The sequence below is a fragment of the Macadamia integrifolia genome, chromosome 2 (genome assembly GCF_013358625.1).
Source record: "Macadamia integrifolia cultivar HAES 741 chromosome 2, SCU_Mint_v3, whole genome shotgun sequence".
In the NCBI taxonomy this organism is placed as follows: domain Eukaryota; kingdom Viridiplantae; phylum Streptophyta; class Magnoliopsida; order Proteales; family Proteaceae; genus Macadamia; species Macadamia integrifolia.
In genome coordinates this window covers 38522924-38544831 of record NC_056558.1, presented here as the reverse complement: position 1 = coordinate 38544831, position 21908 = coordinate 38522924, and the positions used below count along the sequence as shown (strand labels likewise).

The following is a 21908-nucleotide window of genomic DNA, read 5'->3' as shown; positions in this document are numbered from 1 at the left end:
CAATGGAGTAATCTTACCCTTGTGCCAAGGTCCGCCCTCTCCCCCTCCCCCAACCCCCAAAACATACACACACGCAAGGGGGAGGGGTTAGGTATACTGGGTGAACAGAAGGGCCAACCTGGACAAACTAGCAACCAAAAACCTAGCCCAGCCTTGAACCCACTTTGGGACCAGATCATTAGTTCAATTTCTTAACAACACTTAAGCCAAAATGAGCGATCAATGGACTCTTTCAAAGAAATTAAGTTATGGGGTTACACCACCTGACCAGTTCTGAGGTTTTCCACACTAAACTGATTAGTCCATCTGTGTATAACCTAACCCCAGCTCCTGTGGAGCCAGATTCCAAGTGAACTACAGTTTATGCCTTTATGAACAAGGCCATAAATAAACCTTCACTTTCAGATGAGCCATATCCTAACTTCAGTTATATACTGTAGTACTGTGGAGGTGTATAGGGCCATAAAAGGATCCCAGGGAGAAAACATCAAACATTATAATATTGGTTGGCTCAATATAATAGGTATGTTGTATTATATACATATATATATGACCAAACCCTTTGTGTGATTTGGTGTGTGGTATTTGCAAATGAGCACTGCAAATTAAGGCCCACTAAGAATTTCAATATGGGCCTTCTTTGTTTTCCCTATTGATTGCAATGGTTGAGTGGTCAAATCTATGGGTAGTCAGTGGACCCCCATTTTGCTCTGTTGGGCCATACAGGGTTGGTCTTGTTTAGGTGAGGTTAGGGATGAACATGAAAAAGGGGGGGATTGCATTGAAAGAAGGCATGATGTTCCTAGACATAATAATTTTAATAATATAGGCATAACAAACACACACATTAAATGTAAGGTATGTAAGGGGTCCAATATGTGTTTTGGAGAGGTGGACGTTTTTCATGATTGAGATATCCATGTAGGGAATAGTTAGGCCCATGGGCCCTACCATCCAGGACCACTCATGCTTGTGGTGTCGCTTTCACATAAGAGTCATGCCATTTCCTGTTAATTATATTAGTAAACTCTTGACTTTAATTAAGTAAAACACCCTCTGAAATGCCATTTCCTTTTAAGTGATTAATCCACCATGTAGGGTGGCATGAAAACCTAATTAGCTCATGACAAAACCTACCCTCGACAGAGGAGCCGTAGGACTGGCCGGTTAGGGGTGGCCCGCACCGACAGGCCCAACCAAGTCTAACTGGTATAATCGAAATCAGACCGATTGTTAATAAACAGTCTGTTATAAATGTAAGGGTCTAAGGGAGAAAGAATGCTACCCGTCCAGCATTCTCCCAAACACAAGCACCCTATTTCTAGGGTTGTGAAAAGACACCCCTTGGCCCCTAAAAATAGGGGCATATGTTGAGGAGAAGAAATGTTGGGAAAACTCCTTCAATACACTTTCCCTGGATTTCAACATTTGATCTCTCTTCTGTAATACCATGCTCACTACCGTTTCACCTAAACGCTCAAATTATTAGGAGAGAGAAACATCGATGTATACATCAACACATGGATCCCACATTTTGCTTGGTGTGAGACTATGTCAAGGAATTAATTTGGCTCACACTAGAGGCTGCTTCTGAAAGTTGAGTTACAATCAAATATTTAAAGAACAAAACCATATCAAATATGTGATAGGCTTTCAACTCCTGCCTCATAGCAAAAGTACTAGACAAAAAATAGTAGATGAAAGGGTGCTATTACAAAGAAGTGACCGATCAAACACTTTGTGGGCTTACATTTAATAGTCCTTGCGACAGTAACATTTTCTTTGACTTCAATAGTTTCATTTTGAGACGTTTCTATGGACTTCTCATTACTTATTGCACGGTGGCATCTCAAGGAAGGGCGAACAGCCATGCATTAACTCGAAAGGACATATCTACACGGGCATGGTATTACTGTGTTAGTAAGGAACTCTGGCACAGTATAAAATGACCTCAAGCTTGGCAGTGGCAAGGGCTGGAGAGAGAAAAAAGAAGGTAAAAGATAAAGAGCAACCTTGTGCACCAGGCTCTTGCTACTATAGGGTCTAGAAGGGACAAATACATGCAGCCTTACCACCTCCGATTCGCAGAAGAGGCTGTTTTCAAATTTCGAACCTGTGACCACCATGTTGCAGTCATGCAACTTAACTGTTGCATCATATGCCCGCCCACTTAACATGAACAAATTTGGAGACTTTGATGCAGTGGAATTAATTAGTTCATACAAATTGGAGATTTCCCTCAGAAGTCTAGTCTTCTTTACATTTTAAATTACTTAGTAATTTCATTTTAGTTCATCTAACTAATTGCTTCATGCAGGGTATTTTGGTTCACATATATGTTGTATATCTTGCTGGGAAATATTGGTATTCCAGCCAACTACAAATCTATCATCTTGATTGAATTTTAGTTTGAAGTTATTGATATGAATGTATCTATTATTGATTCATTCATTAGAAGGTAGAAGGAATCCTTCTGTAAGGTAATGCATTATAAATCATTTTTGGGCGAAAAATGGGATGGTGTAGGCTGGAAACCATATTAGCCATCGTGGATCAGGTCTCCATACCGTGTTTAGGCCCCTAGTTTGCTATGAGGAACTTAAAGCATTGTAAGCTCTACTGTTTTCAGATACTATTTTGGATGGCTAACAGTGGAATGGGCAAGGTCCAATATATTAGATTTAACCCCAAAATTTGATCAGTAATCACAGGATCCAAATAGTTCCAACTCCAAAGGAATAAGATGAAGCTCAGTTTTTGTCACAAATACTAGCCAGTAGCCATGAAGCCATCAGTCCCTTGGTCCTGAGCCTTTTAGTCATTGGAGATATATAGCAGGATTACCAGGACCTTACCCCAGAGTCCCAGACTGGCATTTACCTTCTATAGTGAGTCTTGTGACACACGACATTCACTTTTAAAAATAAAGAACAAGGGAGCAACAGGTAATTAAAAGTAAACACTGATTATATTTGTGTTGCAAGTGATTGAGAAGTCACATTTCTCATACTAGATGTGTTCCAACAGTACTTCAAATCCACCACAAAAATTGAAGTTTAAAGGCTACATATTTAATTCCCCAATGTACATAACGATTCGAATGTCAAGAACATACATGCTTCTATATATATATATCTATCAACTAAAGGCAGTTATCTAAACCCCCCCCCCAAAAAAAAAAAAAATAAATAAAGGTAGAGAGGAAAAAAAAAATGTTTCATCGAGAGCAAAAGCGAGAAGGTCCCAATATTGTCACCTTCTTACAACGACGCCAAATGGAAAACAAAAATTCAAGATGTACATCATGCAATTATGGCACCAAGGCATGCCTCCCAATATAACTCCATCATAGAACACAGCAATGCTTCTATGCTGTATCATCATTAAGATCTTCCCTCCCATGCAAATGAATTTGTAAGCGCTCAACATTTTCAGGCAGATCACTCCCTCTGCATCAAGAAATCAACCATCACGAACAAGGGATACAACATGAGGGGAAATCTCATTCTCAACCAAGGTAAACAAAAAAAACACGTTCTCAATATTCAAGGAGCCTGTATCACAGTAGTGAAGATATCAGGTCATTGTTTTCTTTTACTACCTTTCTGTCCTGCCTAAACAACTACCTAGATTCTGTTAGCATTTTAAAAGGACTTGACAACCTCTGGAAATAATTCAACACACTTCAAGGCCATTTGATTTTGTTTTTTCAGTCACATTTTTTATTTTTCAAACTGACAACCATATTAGTATACTTAAATAAATAATGTGCCCTTAGTTTGATCTCAAGTCTCAACATCATTAGAATTTTCATTTGATCTATAAATGCAGATCTTTAGGGTTACCATCAAGCAGACCTTAGACAATCTGCACACATTACACTGCTATACAGCTTGGACCAGGATCTATCATTGGATTGGCTCACTCTCTTAAGGGATTTCTTAAATGTCTGGGGGAGAGGAGGCATCACTGTATGAATGTGACCATTAATTCCATTAATTTCTTCCATACCATGTTATAATCAATTTCCATATTTCCAAGAGGATCCATGATCCCTCAGAGAAAGGATCAGCACCACCAAATGGGCGCAGGAAGCCAGTCGGATCTTTATCATAAAGAATCACAGATTTCACCACTAAAAGCATGACATGCTAATTAAATATGATTTATGTAGCAACTTTTAAAATATACGTGATTAGGACTGCCAGGAAGTTCAAAATTTCCAACACCAAAAGTAACAAGTCTAAATTCAATGCAGTTATCCCAGGAAAGCTATATTTATACCAATATAAATTATGTTTAAAGGCTTTAGCATCAAATTCAACACTAGATAAACAGTTATCCTGATGCTTGGTCGTCCAAAGGGGGCAGGAGAGGGGAGATGGGAGAGAGATAGATGGTAAAGAGTACTTGACAGCAAACCTTTTGGCGCTTTGAATTTGGTGGATTTGGAGGATCACCATGCTGACATGACGTCCCAACATCTGGATTCTCCTCGGCCTGTATACATTTATTTTTCAGTTATGAAGACGAGAACACAGATGCATAATCCTTCATGCTCATTGAAAACACACACACACGAATGCACTCATACAGAGCCTTTTGCAAGCCTGGGATATCACTAATCAGTGCATCACAAATCTGGGGGAACAAAGGAATAATCTTTCCATTTACAAGTCTAAGAGTAAGAGTGTGAGTGTGAGTGTGAGTGTGAGTGTGAGTGTGAGTGTGTGAGTGTGTGTGTGTGTGTGTGCGCGCGCGCGAGTGTGTGTGTGTGTGCCTTGAATGATGCATACTTGTGTAGAGGAACCATGAGCAATTATATGCTCTGAATTATTTCCGCTTCCTGGTGATTCATTTGACTCAGCAGCTCCGATGTGAGATATATAGGGCATGATTTGTCGTAGTAAATTAGAGAAGAAGAGTCCATCAGAATCAATGCCTGCTGCCACCTCCCTTGCATCCGCCGCACTTCTGGTTGTCCCAGCACTTTCAGTGGCTGAAGTTGTAGGCATGCCTTGGAAGCTGATATCACTAACATTAATATGCTCCCCAGGGAAAATGGTCCTCAGCAACTCATCCAATCTGTTGGGGATCTGATTTGAAGTTCCGTGGTCGCTTTGGATCCCATCACTTGGTAGAATGTTATTACTTGAATTGGATGGTTCAGGTTGTCTTGAACTAGAAGTTGGAAAGCTTCCTACAGAGAACATGTAAGCTGACATTCAGCTCCTGCTAATAAGTCCAATTGAATGTTCAGATCACCTGATTAAACAAAATCCTATGCCATAAGTGACAGATCACAAATACATATGTCCTAATGAGAGGTTTAGTGTGCAAACATTGCCACAAGTAAATTCATTGAAACATTCCTAGGTCTAATTATGTGATTGATCTATGGCGTGATTCCCCAAACCAAGGTGGTCTGAATAATCCAAACTAGGCAGTCTATTGACCAGCCTACAGTAGTCAGTTATGGATTCATCAGGCATTTTTGGATGCTCTCCATGTATGAAGTCAAACGGATAAGAGTCATTTTTTTAAGTGGTTGGCATTTGTTCCAAATGGAAAGGTATGTCCACTCATTGTAAGCAGTGTCAACAGATTTTAAGTGTCACGATCCAAACCAAATTGTTTGCCCTTTCCAGCTCATAACATAATAGGATCCCATGGATCCTGGGAGCTTTTACTGCTACATCTCTTCCTCTCCCTTCCCTTCACCCTTACCTCCCTCCCACCCTCTTCTCCATCCATAACCTTTAACAGTTCTGTATTGTACAAGAATTTAGAGATTAATTCATAGAGGCAACTCTTTGCTTCTTTCCCCCCCCCCTCTTTTTTTTCCTCGATAATTGTTTTACTTCATGTTACTCATAGCTATTGTAACTTGATCAATGCAAAAGACGTGAATAAGTCGAAGTGTAAATTTGCTAACTAACGATTCGTATGATGTATGAAGGATTTGAAAGAAATGGATGGGTATAATAATCTGATAAATTGAGCATTTTAATATCTGTATATTTTTCTTCAGATTTCATGGATAAAATCTTAAGACTTGCAAGAGGATCCACAATTTAATCCAATTCAACTTGCCTTCCAACTGAGGATACAATTTTGACTCCAGACCATCGGATGTGAGAACTAACAAGAACAAAACTTTGTATAATTAAGCGCTATTTAGATACCATGTACAGTGCACTAAATGATAAACAATATGAGGCCAAACTGAAGGCTTCATCCCAAATTAAATTTTGAGAAGAACATCAAATCGCATAAGAAACAGAAAAGAATCATTACACTACCTTGTGGATGCTCAGTCACTGTGGTTCCTGAATTTCCATCTCTAACAGAAACAAAAATGTTTGAACCCATATTTTGTTCTTGCACTGAAAATGCTGGGACTGGCTGCTGCCTGGTTTCAGAAGCACCGGGTTGATGTTCACTAGCCACTTGAGAACCTCTTGCATTATTCGAATTTCCGGAAGTTACATGCTGAACCCTTGCTAGAAGTGGATAGAACAGGCCTACTGAGCCACCCGGTGTACTAGATGGTGGTCGACTGATTGGGGCAGGTACTGCAGCAACCACAGTCCTGATGGGTACTACCCGTACTGCAGAATCTCCAGTAAAGGGTAGATTACCTGATGCCCCTGAAGATACTTGGTGGACAAATGTTGTACCACCAGAGCTTCTTGATGTATCTGCCAGCATCTGAGGTTGCTGTGCACCTGCCTGCTCCCCTTGATTAGTACTGGCTGTAGAGATTGAAGACCCTACCAAAAAAATGAACATTGATTAATTATCAGACAATTTATGCACACCAGACATCAAGAAAATTAAAGCCAATGCGTTAAATAAATTAGCACCTGTGCGTATCCGTATGTCAATATTCCTTGGGACAAATCCAGAACTAAGAGTTCCGCCAGCCAAACCAGAACCAGGATTTACAGCTCCCATGGGGATTGAACCAAAATTTGTTCCCGGTTGAAATGGAAGAGGCTGCTCAAACATATTCATGGTGAAAAAGGAAGAATATAGGGGAAGAACCACAGAAAATCAATAAAAGAATATTCAGGGAATATAGTATAACCTGGACCATTATAGGATTTGGGCCAGATGTGGATATGAATACTGCAGGTCCAGCATTAACTACAGCTTCAGACTGTAACAATTAAAAGTCATATTACCATTTGCAGATACAGTGAAAACAGAGGGGAACTCATTGAGGTGGGGGGGGGGGGAATTACCGGTGCACGGCCCATTCGCAATGTCATTGTTGTCCGACCAAGTTCAAGTAAAAAAGCACCTAAATTTTGAAGTAGAATTCCAGATCTCATTGCACTAGACTGAATGGTCATCCGTGCCAGTGGATCAGTAACATTTGCTTGGTCCTCTAGTTGTCTGGTTAGTTGCTGCCAAAAGATAAGGATAAGAACGTATTGTGGATAAAGTACACTAACCAACAGAAAGCAGATTGGGTATCAAAGGTTTGAGAAATTCCAAATCCCTTCTCCAAAATCGTGTCAAGAATTCCCGAATTGGGGTGAGTTACCAAAATGGAGTTGATATGCCCCCAAAAACCCAAGAAAAGACAATAAATCATTTAGCAGACCAGCTAAAGACTTGTCTCCAATCCAACTACCCACCTACCTCAAAATAACTACATAATGGATTTACAACAACAGCCATAACCTTATCCCAACTACATCGTTTTGCCAAAATTACTCTTTACAAATACAAATGCTCTAACAATATATAAAGAAGCAAAGGATTGTTCTTAAGTACATACAAGCAGGCATTCTCCAGCTTGATCGATCAGCATTTGTCCTGTAGACAACATAACCTCTGCCAAGGCTGCTGGTGTCGGCAGCCCCTCTGAACCAGCATCTAAACGTGAAGGAGCACCCGATTCTCGTGCTTCACTCCTATGGATGCCAGCAACTTCAGCATTGTTGTTCTGGCTTCCGCCTAGCAAATGTCACATGTTTTCAACCATCAAATGAACCAGAAGCATAAAATGTGTGATACAAATAACAAGCACCTGTGGCGGGGAAGAATACTAACCATTCACACTGAATTCATGCAACATGTGGCTTAAATACTGGGACAAAGTGGCTAAAGAATCAGGAATAACCTACATAAAGCAAATAACTTATAGTGTCTTCATCATCAAACATGACATTTCAAGCACAAAAGTAATGACATGAATAAAGAAAGGAAGATGTATGACAGTGATCTGACATTGGAAGACCATGAAACTTACTGGTGGCTGCAATGGCCCCAAAGAAATCGCTGTTGGAATTCGAAAACCACTATGAAGTGGAGCAGATTGTGCACTGGTGGTGGATTGTTCAGGTTGAGATCGGACTGCCTGTGAAACACCACTGGCACCAGATGTTCTCTCATGTCCTTCTGAGCTAGGTTCCTGTCCCGGGGAAAAAAAAAATTAAATTCTAAACACTTAGGCATAAAATGAAAACTATCATCCAGTATTTTGGAATCTGATCTGCTGGATGCATTATATGGAAGGCCTAGGCCTAGGCCTAGTCCCTTGAAGCAAATAAAGCCCCTTAGAAGAAAACAGTTCGAATCTTGGCGAAGAGCCTAAAAGCTCAGGTAAATTCTGGAGCAATTTATATTAGCACAAATAGGGACCGGGATTCGAACTAGGTATTGTATTTCTTATCGGAGCAAATGGAAAGGAGTTCCAGAGTAGCTCAAGTCCTTAGAAGACATTTTTTATTGATAGACCGAACTTTCACCACATATTTCAAGATTTATGTTGTGGAGGGAAATTTCTGCATATCCTTCCCAGAGCTCTATTCAAAGGCAAGGAAAAATGAATCTCGTTCGGATTTCACACTTTAGGGGAGCATAAGAAGGGGCTGTCTTAGCTTTATCGGCCTATTGGTATACATACATGGAAATCGGATTAAAGAGGTATCTTCTTACCCTGTTCACTTTCTTCATACATTAAGACCAACTTCAGTTCTATTTAAAAGGCAAAGGAGGAGGCAGGACAATATTTCAGAAAGAAACATGTTGTTGAGTACCCCACCTTGTATTGTTTATCCAAAGATCTGTATGCGGTGCAGTTCAGAACAAGTAGCAGGCCAGTGGACTGGACCAAAAATGGGCCAATATGTTTCATTTCGAGTGTCCAATGAGTTATATGGACCACGGGCTTAGTACGTTTGGGTTTATTATTGTAATGGGCCAATTCTATAAGCACAAATATAAGAGCTTTGAGTCCTATACGGGATTAGTGTTAGTTTCAATTTTGTCAAGTTCTAGAAGAGTTTCTATTTTTTGTGGAAAAACTTAGGTTGAAAGGGATTCCTAATTCCACACATTTGTGGGGGGGGGGAGGTGGGGTGTTCCTATTTTGCTTATTTCCATGTAGTTATAAATAAAAAGAAGGGGACCATACCAACCCCAACAATTTGGGAAACAATTTACTTCAGTGGGATTCAGAACTGCTCTACTGTGGGACACAGTAGGGAAGCCTTGGTGAGATGCCAAGGCTGGAGTTAAGAGTGATTCCTTCTCCATGATTAGGTGAGAGGCCTAACATATCCTTCCTTCTGTCTTTCTCTCTTTCTCTTCTTTATTCTTCAAGGTCAGATCTACTCCTTCCCTAAAGCTTTTGCATATAAGTTTCCTTCTTTAATTCTGTTTACTCTTTTATTTAATATTCTGTCCATTAAAATCTGTTGTTTTCTTCCAAACTTCAGATCCTTTCTTAGAGTTGGAACAGCCACCAAACTAATCCATCAATCTCCCTCATGGTTGAGCAGTTCTCTATTTTCTTTTAAGTCTAGCGACAACCAAGGTTCACGGTACCGGGTTTCGACCTCTGAGGAGAACGAAATTTCGGTGGAAACCTGAGAAATTTCAAAGATACCGGGGAATTTTTCTCGATATGGTGGAAACTTAGGTTTCGACCCCCAAACAGTATTTTTTTTGTCTGATTTTTTGTGTTCAACCTATTTTAAACATTTCTAACACATTCACATCATTAGTTTAAAAAAAAAAAAAAACACTCAAAGTCTTACTTGTGTGGTGAACCAAAGGTTCGATAATCATTACGTTGACTTCTTGGCTTAAATTCTGAAACTTTACTACATAATAACTATATATAGTCTACAATCTACATCAAAACATAAGACATAATCCAAATGATCCAAAATAGATAAAAATATTACATCATCGATAGTTATCTATCAACACTGAACAATAGTGACTCAATTACTCAACACTCGAAAGTAGTGACTCATTTCCAAGTAGAATGTCTAAGGTGTTCCATCCAAATAGTGACTCACTACCCTCAAGGCACGCATGTTATCTTTTCTAACATTATTTAGTAAGCTATATATACCTTATATCATAAAAAATCAACATTAAGCTACATCAAGTCAATAAAATCAACATTTAGCCGCATTAAATAAAAAAAAACATTAAGTCACATTAAGTTATAAAGAATCAACATTTAGAGAAATGCTCTTATTCTATAATAAGTTTGACTGGTCAAATGATTTTTATTTTTACATGAGACTCTTTGTATTAGGTATTACATAAAATCAGCTTTTCAACAAGTCTAAGATTACTTAAATCTGAGCTGCAATGACATAGTTATGTTCCGGTCAAACTTATTTTAAAGTGCGTGAATGCTGTTAAAATCGTCTGAATGAAAATAATTTTAGGGATATCAAAACAAAATATTATTTTACTGAACTTTTAGTTTTTAACAATGTTTTAACATTATAGGATTTATAAAATTTCCATAATTGAGAAAAACCCCAGCATTTAAAAGTTGAAAATCGCCCCTATAACCAAAATCCAGTTTTTGTTCTTGGACTGGGGGGTTGACTTTTTTCCTTTAGGAATTTGATTTTTAAACTATTTTTATTGGATTCAAATAGGGGGGATTTCCTTATTTATGAATAATATCTTAAGTAAATGAAATCATTTACTTAAATGATATTTCAAATAAATAAGTGCCAAAAAATGAAAATCTCCACTGTTTCCCCAAGTTTCCCACACTTGGGAGACAAAATGCACAAGAGAAGGTCAAAATTTCCCAAGTTTCAGTCGAAACATGGGAATTTTGGTCAATACTTGTCGAAACCAGGTCGAAACAAAAGATTTTTAAAATCCCCTATGGTTTGGTTTTGACCTATGTCGATACCTGCGAAACATGCGAACTCGAGTTTACGAACCATGGCGACAACACCATCTTTGCTTTGGGTTCTAAATTTTTTTACTAATTTCAATTTCCATCTTGCTTGGTATTTTCTTTTCATTTAGGCCTTTTTTTTTCTTTTGTAAAATTTTCCATTCAAATGATATTTTACATGAAACTTTTCCCTCATGTAAAATTGATCTTTTTCCCCTTTTTACATGAAAATTTTCCTTTTCTACCTTTTTACATGGAAAAAAACGGAGCCTTAGCTACTATATTCTTATCTCTATTTAGATAGATTCCACTTACTATTCTCAGTTCAGCCATTAATCCCTGTTGTTTCTAATTCTGGAATTCTATTTTCAGCCACTCTCTATCTTAGCAAACCATTGATATCTCTTAATCTGGCCATTGTAATTACATCCAATTTTGAGGAACCTTGCCCTGTGTTTCATTAGGCCAATCAACCAGATCAGAGCCCTCCGAACCAGGTTGCTGGTTTTCTCTATTAAGGTTATTGTTGACCTGCTGTTCTGGATCACTGCTGGTTATTCTAACCCCAGTCTTTGGGTAATTAGATAGCCATTAGTATGGTTATAAAGAAAATTAGTAGAAGAGCATAACCAGAAGGTAGATAACTGAGTCAAACGGGTTCACAGTTTTAAAAGTAAATTGAAGGACTGGAATAGAAACCAGCGGCCTAAAATTCTGTAAATAAGGCCAAGAGAAATTTTAAAATTTCAAGCAGGCCAGCAAGGGTCAATGCCTATGTTCAACCAACATTGGATCATATTTGAGTCAATGGTCCACACTAAATCAAAGATCACATCAGAATACATGGGTTGGCTAATACAGTTGCATACTTGCATTAGAATATGATCTCGTATGGAGGCTGACACAAGCTTGCGAGGCCCATAACATGCTGGTGGCAATCCAATGGGCTGAAATTAACCTTTTGGTAGTTATATTACAGGTTGGACCCTTTTTTTGGCTTTCATTGTAAAAGCCTATAAAGAGGGGATAAAGTTACAACACGGGATTAGTAGTTATGTATGCGAGTTAAGATTAGAATATTAATAGCTTTCAAGAATTCTGGTTTAGTATATTTAATTAAAGTCAACATTAGAAAGTGATTAGGAGTGTCCTTTTATGAGTCGATTTAGGAACTATTCAAAGTATTTTTATATATGTAATACACCCCCATCAATTAGAGATGTTTTGAGTAAATAATATGAGTTCTTTACTCAAGAGTTTTGAAATTGTCGAGCTTGGCATACGGGATTGGTGTCCTAGACTTCATTTCTTCTCTATTCTTCTCTTCTCCATTGATTACAAGGTCAGTTTCTGCAATTCTCTTCTCTCTTCATAATCAATTTTCAGTTCTGCGTCTGTTCTTAGAATATATATATATATATATATATATTTATATATTCTTGAATTCCTACTCTAACTATGCATTTTAAACTTCAAATCTAACCATAGGATTTCAATTCTGCTTCCGTACTTACCAATTGGTTTCTGCTCTGAACTTTCTTATAGTTTCAAACTTCAAACTTGAAACTAATTTCTTGGTTTCCTATTACAAGTCTGACTTTAATTTAATCGATTTTCAAGTTCAGTTTTCCAAGTTTTATCTCCGATTTCTGACTATCTTTAGGTTTGTTATTTGGTTCTGACATCAATCCCTAATCTAGTTTGTCTCATAGTTGTCAAGGCATCACCTAGGCGATGACTAGGCATCCAGGCAACCTAGTTGGGCTCTAGGCGACTACCACTTTACTGCAAGGCACAACACTTATTTATGTAAAATATCACTTAAGTACTTAAAATGTTATTCATAAATAAAATAAAATAAATAGCTCCCTCTTTGAATCCAATAAAAATAGTTTTTAAATATTCCAAAGGATAAAGTCAACTCTCCAATCCAAGAACAAAAAACTGAATTTTTTGTTGAAGGGGCGATTTTCAACTTTCAAATGCTTGGGTTTTTCTCAATCCCAAAAATTTCATAAATCATATCATGGTAAAACATTGGAAAAAATCAAAAGTGCGATAAAATAATTTTTTGTTTTGAAGTCCATAAAATTATTTTCATTCAGAAGATCTTAACAACATTCGCGAATTTTAAAATAAGTTTAACCAGAATATAACTTTTTCATTATGACTTAGATTTAAGCAATCCTAGACTTATTGGAAAGCTGGTTTTGTGCTCAACCTAATACAAAAAGTCCCATGTAAAAATAAAATCATTTGACCAGTCAAACTTATTAGAGAACAAGAACCTAATCCTCCCTATGAAACATGCTAGGGTCTCACTAATTTACAAGGGAACTGAGGTGACAATATGACAAGTGTGGCTGAGAGATGAGTATCACAGGAATGAGGGAGTTATTCAACTAACGTAACCAACTCTTAACCAATAATGGTCAGACCACAAACATACCCCAACCCCAATGGGGAGGGGAAGGGTGGAAAGATGCACCAGTTAAACTGCCCCATTGCCAGCCGCATTTCCTTCTGAGTACAATGTAAATCAGAAAAGCAATAACAGGTCTCTATGGTATTGTCATTGAATGTTACCCTATGATTGACCCCTTCGCTACCACTTCCAATATTGCTGAAAACAGATGAGAGAACAGTTGAAATAATCTGCTAAGACATATAAGAAGAGGAAGCGTCATTAAACCCAGATAAGACTGATCAATAAAACAAAAGGTCCAACTTCATCTCTACAAATAACTCACCCGGTTGAGATCTGGAATAGCGCCATCCCCTTGGTCAGCTATATTGAAGGTTCCAAGTACTACACTATGAGCCACATGATTACCATGACTCTGACCAGCACTTAACGTAGGATCAGTTCCTGCAAATTACAATGTTCATAGATCAATTGATTCTCAAACTGAGATTGTCACTTGGACAAAATCATATAGTGGGTATAAGGTAACTGATGCATTATGACTTCCTAGAAAACAAGTAAATATGCACAAGTTAGAAATGCAAAGGTAAATTTGGTCAATTTTTCCCTAGCCTCAGGCTTCACCTATATTAGTATAAATACAATATTAGTCTCAGAATCAAAATAGATTTCTACATTGATATTTAGCAGGTCAAAATAACAAAAAATAATTTTACCTGAATCTTTATACAGCTCCTAGTCAATAAATACCCACATTTTGTATTTAGTTTCATATGCAAGGCCTCCGGCATCACTTGAAGTCTTCTTTTTTTTTTTTGGGTGAATTAATAAATGCATTAAAAAGAAAGGGGAGGGAGAATATATCCCCTAAGGGAGATTACAAACCCTATAAGGGTAACCAAAGTCCAGAAAAGACAGCATCCAAGGCCCAATGGGCTTGAGGAGAAGAAGACATATCATTTGTGACATGTCCATTACAACACAAAACCCACATGGAATTAAAATAAAAGAGCCAATAAGCCCAACAACTTAAAATTCTAAAGCCCACATGGGCTGAACAAGAACCCAGAAGCCCCAAGCAGGAGGAGGGGCAAACAAGGAAAATTCAGGTAGGGTTCCACCAAACCCTACCATCATATCTCATCACTTCAACTTCCAGCCGTCAAGACATGAATTGAAGTACCAGAAGAAAAAGGCAGGCATGGCGGCGGGGTGCGGGCCTTGCAGAGGGCCACAGCCAAGAGAGAAGCTGGCCTCATGGAAGAGACAGCCGCGAAGACGGGGCGCCGGCCTGGCGGAGGGCATCACTTGAAATCTTGAATGCCCTTTAAAGGCCTATGGACAGCTAAGGTCAATGAGGCCAAATGACTTCTCATTTCTTTGAACACCATTCATCCCCAACTTTTGAGCAATGATGCAGGGATAATTAGCCTGGAAAGATGGAAACAACTGGACTTTTGAAGATAAAAGTGCACAGGCAAGTACATATAAGAAGAGTTATCTCCAATATTGAACTTTCAGTACCTTAATGGCTTAATGACTTAATCGTAGTAAATTCTAGTGGTTGCTCCTACGCTTTGTTCAGGTATAGTTGGGTGGACATCATCTATATGAAAGATCATTTGCATATCACAGTGATCTGCCTTTTCTATCCTTTTGATTCTGAATAAAATCTTTACCTAAATATGGAAATAATGCAGGGTTGGTTCTCCAGATGCTAATGCTCTATTAGTTTCTTTTATCCTCATCACAAATTCAAGGAAGGTAAATAGGAGATAAAGATTATAAAGGCTACCAAGAAGAAATTTAAAGAATTTGATTCATTCCATGTGTTAAAAAAAAAAAAAATACATTCAAATATATGTATCAGAAAAAACCCTCAGGAGGAATAATAAACCTGGGTGGTCAGGTAAGCCCTCAGATCCCAAAAAACCCATTGAGGATGCAGACAAAGGTGGGATCGGTTGTCGAACAACCAAATGCAAAGTATGACCATCTTCCACATCTAAATCAAAGTTAAGGACTCATTCTCCAGATAAATTTGACCACCATTCAAAGAACAGAGATTTAGAAATGACCATGTAGAAAAGAATGACACGATGGCACAAAGTGCAAACAACACAAACAAGGTAAGATACTAACAAATATCCTACAAAATATCACAAATCAAGAATGCAGTGAAGGATCAATCAAAAAAATGCAAACACAAAGGAAAACAATATGGAAGTTCAACTAATACACACTTTTCTGCTATTTGTTGATGCATGTAATCCAGTGCAGAAAAATTAACCATGATCAATAGGAGTCATCTGATGAAAGGTCAGAACATGCTTTCTTCACAGATTCATCAATATCAATAGATGACAGGCATTGTTTATATCTTGGTACCATTGCAAAGGGAACTGATCATGTAGGTAACATTTAGCCACCATAAAGTGTACACAAATGTGCTCAGGTCCACAATTAAGTGATAAAGGAAGATCTAGAAAAATCAAGGGAAAATATAACATCAACAACAATGGATTAGCTGACAAGGATGAGATGATTTCCTACTCTAGGAGTGACATAGCATGCAATTCATCAAATGATTATAAGAGTGCAAAATGCAATAGCAGCACAACTATGGAAATATATTTTCAAATGTAATAAAATGCATCTAGTGAATATTTCAATGCACAAACTATGATACAAAGTAAAAAAACAAAAGCAACGGACACAAAAAATGTTTTGGTAGAAGTAGCAAAGAAGTACCTCAATCTAAGGTATAAAAACCAACATAGGTACATCTCTAATCTACAGATCATATGCAAGTATTTTCTACAAAACCATGTAACCTAGTAAATATTGTAGGAGGGTAGCAAAGAGATATTTTTCCTCCTAGCATTTTATGTTTAAGAAACCAATTGAGCACTGAAGCATCTTTATAACTAAAATAATACTGAAGCCTGATACAAAAAATTTAAGGATACGGTAAGCAGAGAGGAGTTGATCATCCTTCAAAACTTTTCCACGGCATATTAGGCGCTGCTGTTCTGATAGTACCCCAGTAACAGTAGCAATCTGTTCCTTCAATGCAGGAACTGGCATCTGCAGAACATTGAGAACATGGTACAGAAAATTTAAACCGTAGGACCATCTGAGAGAGATAACTTCTATGGATAGAAGTTAGAAAATAAAAACATGCATTGTCTTGCTGACTGTACAATTTTTAGGTACCGACAGCTACTTAAAGGCATACTTACCTAAAATGATGTAAAATAAGCTGTCCTGATGTGATCAAGCTTGCACAAGTGGCTGCTGGCCCCATCAAACCAAGTCCAATGTTGGACCAGCCAGCCCCCACCTTGGTCCCATCGAGACAGCCCAAAACCAGAAAACACTGTTCACAAGAACAGTAACCCCTGCAGTTTTGTCTTCAAGTGGAACCTCTAGAAGCCTAGCCAGCTACGCAATTGATTGAAGATATCAGCAGCCTTTCTACAACTCCTCAAGCTGTCCATCGATTGCAGCAGCATGAAGATTTGTTTCCTTTTTTATTAATTAGTACTTTGTTTCCTATTTGGTTAGCTTAGTGGTCAAGTAAGTTAATAGTTTCCTTTTTATATGTAAGGCAAAGTATTTAGAAGTTTATTTTTCAAGTCAGTTTAGGAAGTTAGAATCAATCCATTAGTTTCCTTTTCTGTTATTTCTTTGTGTCCAAGCAATGTAAGTGATGCAGATTAATTACCAAAATAGGCTTGTTTTATTAGGAATAAGCCTAGGGTTGGGTTCCATACATGTTAGGCCATTGATCCCATGTGTTTTGAGTGTAATAGACCACTTTTATGGGTCTCAAAAGGGGAGGCTCTAAGATTGAGTACGGGGTTACTAATTAGTTTCCATTTTCATTAGTTTCCCTTTTAGTTGGGCTTGATTTGAGTTATATTTGTTTCCTTAGGAGTCAAGTTATTAATTGAGTCAAGTCATTAGTAGTTAGTTTCCTTTTTCAACTAGTTTCTAATTTCAGTTTTTGGTAACTATTGTATTAGGAGAATATTTGGTTTCCTTTTTGAGGAACCTTCTATTTTGTAATTCCCTCCCCCATTAACATTATAAATAAAGAAAAGGAGGCTCCTAAAAGCCTAGAATGATTTTGATAAAAAAATAATGGTTGTTGCTATTGCCTTCTTCATGAAGAGTTGTCTTGTGTTTGATCAAGGCTGAAGGAATTGGTGTATGATCCAATTGACTCTTTGCGGCGTGAAGTCCAAGAGGTCTCTTCAACTATTATTTCTTTCTTTTCAAAGTTAATTGCAAGGTTCTTCAAACCAGGTAAGGGATCTGAACTGCTTTTGATTTCTGGTTCTGGAAATCTCAAGTTTCTCTCCTGCTGCCCCTATATTGTTCTGAAGATCTAGCTAGCCGATGGCCCTCCCCTTTTGATTGATTGTTGGGTTTATTAAGAGGGAGGTTTGACCTTAATTTGGGACCAATCAGACCATGGGTTTGTCTGATCTGAGGTGTTAAATACTTCTGGCCGACTGTGTTTCTGCCTAGATTTCATATCTGGTTTGACTTACCTGTTCCTATGGCATTTGTTTCTGATTGTGGCTTATTAAATACTCTATACCTGCTGCTGGTTAGTCCATTTGTTGGTGTAATCTCTGATTTCAGAAACTCCAGATTCTGGTTTGAAAATTCTGATTTACAAGGACTGTTTGACTCTTACTTCTGGACTGTTGTTTGCTGCCTAATTTTGGGTGATTATTGGTTGTTCTCTGGTTTATAAAATCCTGCAGTCTTGGGTCTGGTTTGGTGGTCCAATCCATCCCTACATTAGTAAGGCACTAAGGCTATTTAAAGCCCATCGATTATAATGAAAAGAAGATTTTGAATTTGACAACAGAACAAAAAAAAAAAAAAAATGGCTTATGTCATTGTGCTATGGGATGCAATTGGGTGAGAGGCCCTCGGTGAGATGCCCAAAACCTACCCTTCTCCCCCCTTCTCAACCCCTCCATCAATTTTGTTTCGCATTAAACGCAACCCAGGTCAACAAAACATACCATGCTCCAACCTGAAACGCAACTATAGCATATGCTTAGGTGGGGAATGGACTCATTTAACCCACCGCTTTACGTCCATAAACAGAATATGCTCAGTTGGATTAAGAATAGAAAACAGGTAACACTTACACATTTGTTTACACGCAAAGTATAAGTTTGGGAATCCAATGTCTTTATCTTTATCTCAACAGTGGCCTCAGAGCATTCCGCATCATCACCTCCGGATACCATTACTTCATCAGCACCATTACTTCCCATCCTTATCAGAAACCAACTTAGCACCTGAAGGGATATCAACATTTAACAACTGTATTAAGTTAAAACCAGTGGTAGTGTAATAACCAGTTCCATAGAGCAAGGAAGATGTTATTCTTTACAAAAAGGAACTTAAGAGACTAATTCAAATTGTTGTCCACAGGCTCAAGGATATAGAACACCAAAAATAGAGGAAAAGATCTTCAAAAGAACATAAATATTAATTTACTGTAAGTAGACCATACGTACAAGGTTATCCATAACACCCTCTTTCTTCTGGCCTAAGAGATTTATCTCACCAATATTTTCCTCAAAACCAGTAGATCACATTGCGAAGTAACCCAAAAAGCATCAATGCAAGACCAAGTTTAAATTTTTATAACCTTCCACAAAAATGGATGGAAACTGTGCCTATAAAAGGAGTTAAAAGCGCGGTTTTTCAATGAAAGAGTCAAACCCTGCATCTGGTATGAAAACATGGACAAGGCATTAACGAACATTTGGTAGCATTTTGTTTATATCCCTTGCATTACTAGAACCGTGCATAACTGACATTAAAATTCAGCTTGGTCCATTACATTAAGACCATTATATCGCAAAATGTCCAAGATCATGCTTCAATCAAAGTTTTGATTGAAGAAATTTTTGGTCATTTCCAAACTTAAAACAATGAAGGAAGTGCATTTTTGACATCAGTTGCAGATGCAAAAAGATAATAATAATAATAATACACGCAGAAAAACAAAGAGAGCAGGAAATTAAAAAAAAAAAATTCTATAAAGGCCAATGTGCTAGTAACATGAATCATGCACCTTGCACGATCAAGAAATACAGATCGTATACTTAATTGCAGATCCCTTTGTATAAAGGGACTTGGGCTGCAAAAACAACAAATAATGAAGGCAGTAAGTACTAAGACTACCCCACATGAGAACCACCACAACAAATCTTTACCACATTGTGTAAAAATTTCAACATTTGAGTACACATTGAAACTGGTTCAGATGTACAAATATACAAATTTGGACATCAAGATCGCATTTCAGTGCACAATCCGGCACAGGCATAAGGGCAGTTGACAAGGCAGCTACGCGGCACAAGGCAGTGGAAGGGGAAAAAACCAAGGCAACACCAACAAGTTGCCAAAGTGCCTCCTAGGCAGTTCAACATGAGCGACACCTAGGCAACCAAGAGATCCTGGACGTCTATGCGACGCGTTGAAAATCATGATTTCTGCATGCATGTGCACACTTACTGCACATCTAAATTATGCTCTCTGCACTACCATAAAGGAAACAGGGCCAATAATGTTGTGGAAAACTGGGTGTTACAATCACTGATATGGATGAATAGATAATATTTTAAATAAATAATGATTAGCCATGACTCATGCATCAATCACTTTGATCTCTTAATTTCAGAGAAATAAGTGGCTCACGAGGAATGGAAAGAAATATATTATATTTGATCAGGGCAAAAGAATCAACTCTAGAGTGCCTAGCGCAAAGAGGTTGCACGTTAGCACGCGCATCCATCTTCTTGCTTGGTCGGAAAGCCTTTTTTGGCTATAAACCGGAAGGCCCTGTAAACTCCTATTGAGTCTTTGGTTGGCTAAATTAATGTAGTTTGCAGCCCATTCGTCAATGAACCATGGCTCTGAAGAGAGATCTTGTTCCCGAAGTTGTGAGGTAGGGCACACATCTATTCTAGCTAGGATAAAAGTAGCAAGCGCATAAAGCACACTATCCTCCGCTTCACCAACTAGGAGTTTTTCGGCGGAACGGTGAACCACGTGAGCTGGTTAGATGTGTGGGACAGAGGAGTGGGCTTGGTAAAGAAAGAAAACAAACCTAAAGCGCATTGAAGAAGAGGATCGATTGAAAGAGTGAAGTTTTACAACCAACATGCTTGAAAAGGAAGTCACCATATGAGGGGAGTTGTACAAAGGAAAAACATGATTGTGGACACGAGGATTACATATATGAATATAACCAAAGGAAAAATAATGAAGAAAAGGAAAGAATAGAAAATACATTTAGAAGATAAGAGGGATAGCACTAACAATGGCCATAATATCTAGAGTGCACAAAATGACATATTCTTTCCAGTAATGATTGCATCTCTCTTGAGTCAACTTTGATAACACAGGCAACAACTTCGGATGTCCATTAAATATAGCAAGCAAAATCATTCCAGTGACAACAGATTTCAGTCAAGGTATTTCTTTACATTAGCAATAATTAAAGGTCAGTTTCATCAGAACGCTTCTACTTTTGAATTTACATGGAGAGAAGATTTTCTACATTCTAACATGAACAAAGATTCTAATCATTGGGAAAATTTTGCATAGCAACACTCCAGCTTTACTATCACCAAATAAAGAAGGATGATTCCCCTTTCAAGACAATTCCTGTCATTTACGGGCACTTTTGAACAAAAATAGATGGTTTGCATGCCAGCTATTCACATGATTTTCTTTTCAGGTTTTATTTCCCGGTACAGTGCATTAATTGGTCTACAAAATAATAGACATCAAAATATTTATTTGTGATTGAGTATTCTTGTTCTTTATTCTTTATTTGCATGGTGTAAAATACATAAAGTATTTCTGTTTATATTCAACAAGTTAACATATAAGGTTATTCCTACTAGAATGTACACTTTCTAGCCTCTAGCATCTACTTGTCGCTAAAATAAAAACAGTTTCATTTCCCTCGAATGAAATTCCAGTTCTATCTCTTCAACTTTGACAATCATAAAACATAATAAGACAATTGCATGGTAAGTATTCCAGAATCCAATATATCAATTCTTTAGATGCTGGTTATGGTGTCCCATTTTAATGGAACCTAAATGAATAATTTGACGGAACAATTTGGCAATATCGTTCCCATCAGATTAGAATTCCATTTATTCTTGGAAGTTTGCATTTCAGATTAAGCAAATGCAAGACCAAAACTTTCGCTGGGCTTCAAATGAAAGCTTCCCTGATTGCATTTAACAAAAA

At 37.8% G+C, this 21908-nt stretch overlaps 1 protein-coding gene across 2 annotated transcripts in view; it reads right to left on the bottom strand.

Moving 5' to 3' along the window:
- Nucleotides 1–2971: 2971 nt before the first annotated feature.
- LOC122069070 (ubiquitin-like domain-containing protein CIP73) overlaps nucleotides 2972–21908 on the bottom strand; it is a 19818-nt gene continuing 881 nt past the window's right edge. Inside the window, exons 2-16 of one of the 2 annotated variants that reach the window (XM_042633019.1) lie at nucleotides 18776–18928; nucleotides 16571–16688; nucleotides 15499–15606; nucleotides 13927–14045; nucleotides 13763–13831; nucleotides 8264–8425; nucleotides 8065–8134; nucleotides 7790–7968; nucleotides 7248–7412; nucleotides 7091–7162; nucleotides 6867–6999; nucleotides 6303–6773; nucleotides 4797–5200; nucleotides 4423–4500; nucleotides 2972–3449 (exon numbers count right to left, since the gene is read on the bottom strand). In XM_042633019.1, coding sequence (XP_042488953.1) covers nucleotides 3441–3449; nucleotides 4423–4500; nucleotides 4797–5200; nucleotides 6303–6773; nucleotides 6867–6999; nucleotides 7091–7162; nucleotides 7248–7412; nucleotides 7790–7968; nucleotides 8065–8134; nucleotides 8264–8425; nucleotides 13763–13831; nucleotides 13927–14045; nucleotides 15499–15606; nucleotides 16571–16688; nucleotides 18776–18904 — 2286 coding nt within the window. In that variant the 5' untranslated portion in view covers nucleotides 18905–18928 and the 3' untranslated portion in view covers nucleotides 2972–3440. Of the gene's footprint in view, nucleotides 3450–4422; nucleotides 4501–4796; nucleotides 5266–6302; nucleotides 6774–6866; nucleotides 7000–7090; nucleotides 7163–7247; nucleotides 7413–7789; nucleotides 7969–8064; nucleotides 8135–8263; nucleotides 8426–13762; nucleotides 13832–13926; nucleotides 14046–15498; nucleotides 15607–16570; nucleotides 16689–18775; nucleotides 18929–21908 lie in introns of those variants that run through there. The other variant, XM_042633025.1, reaches the window with a different exon arrangement.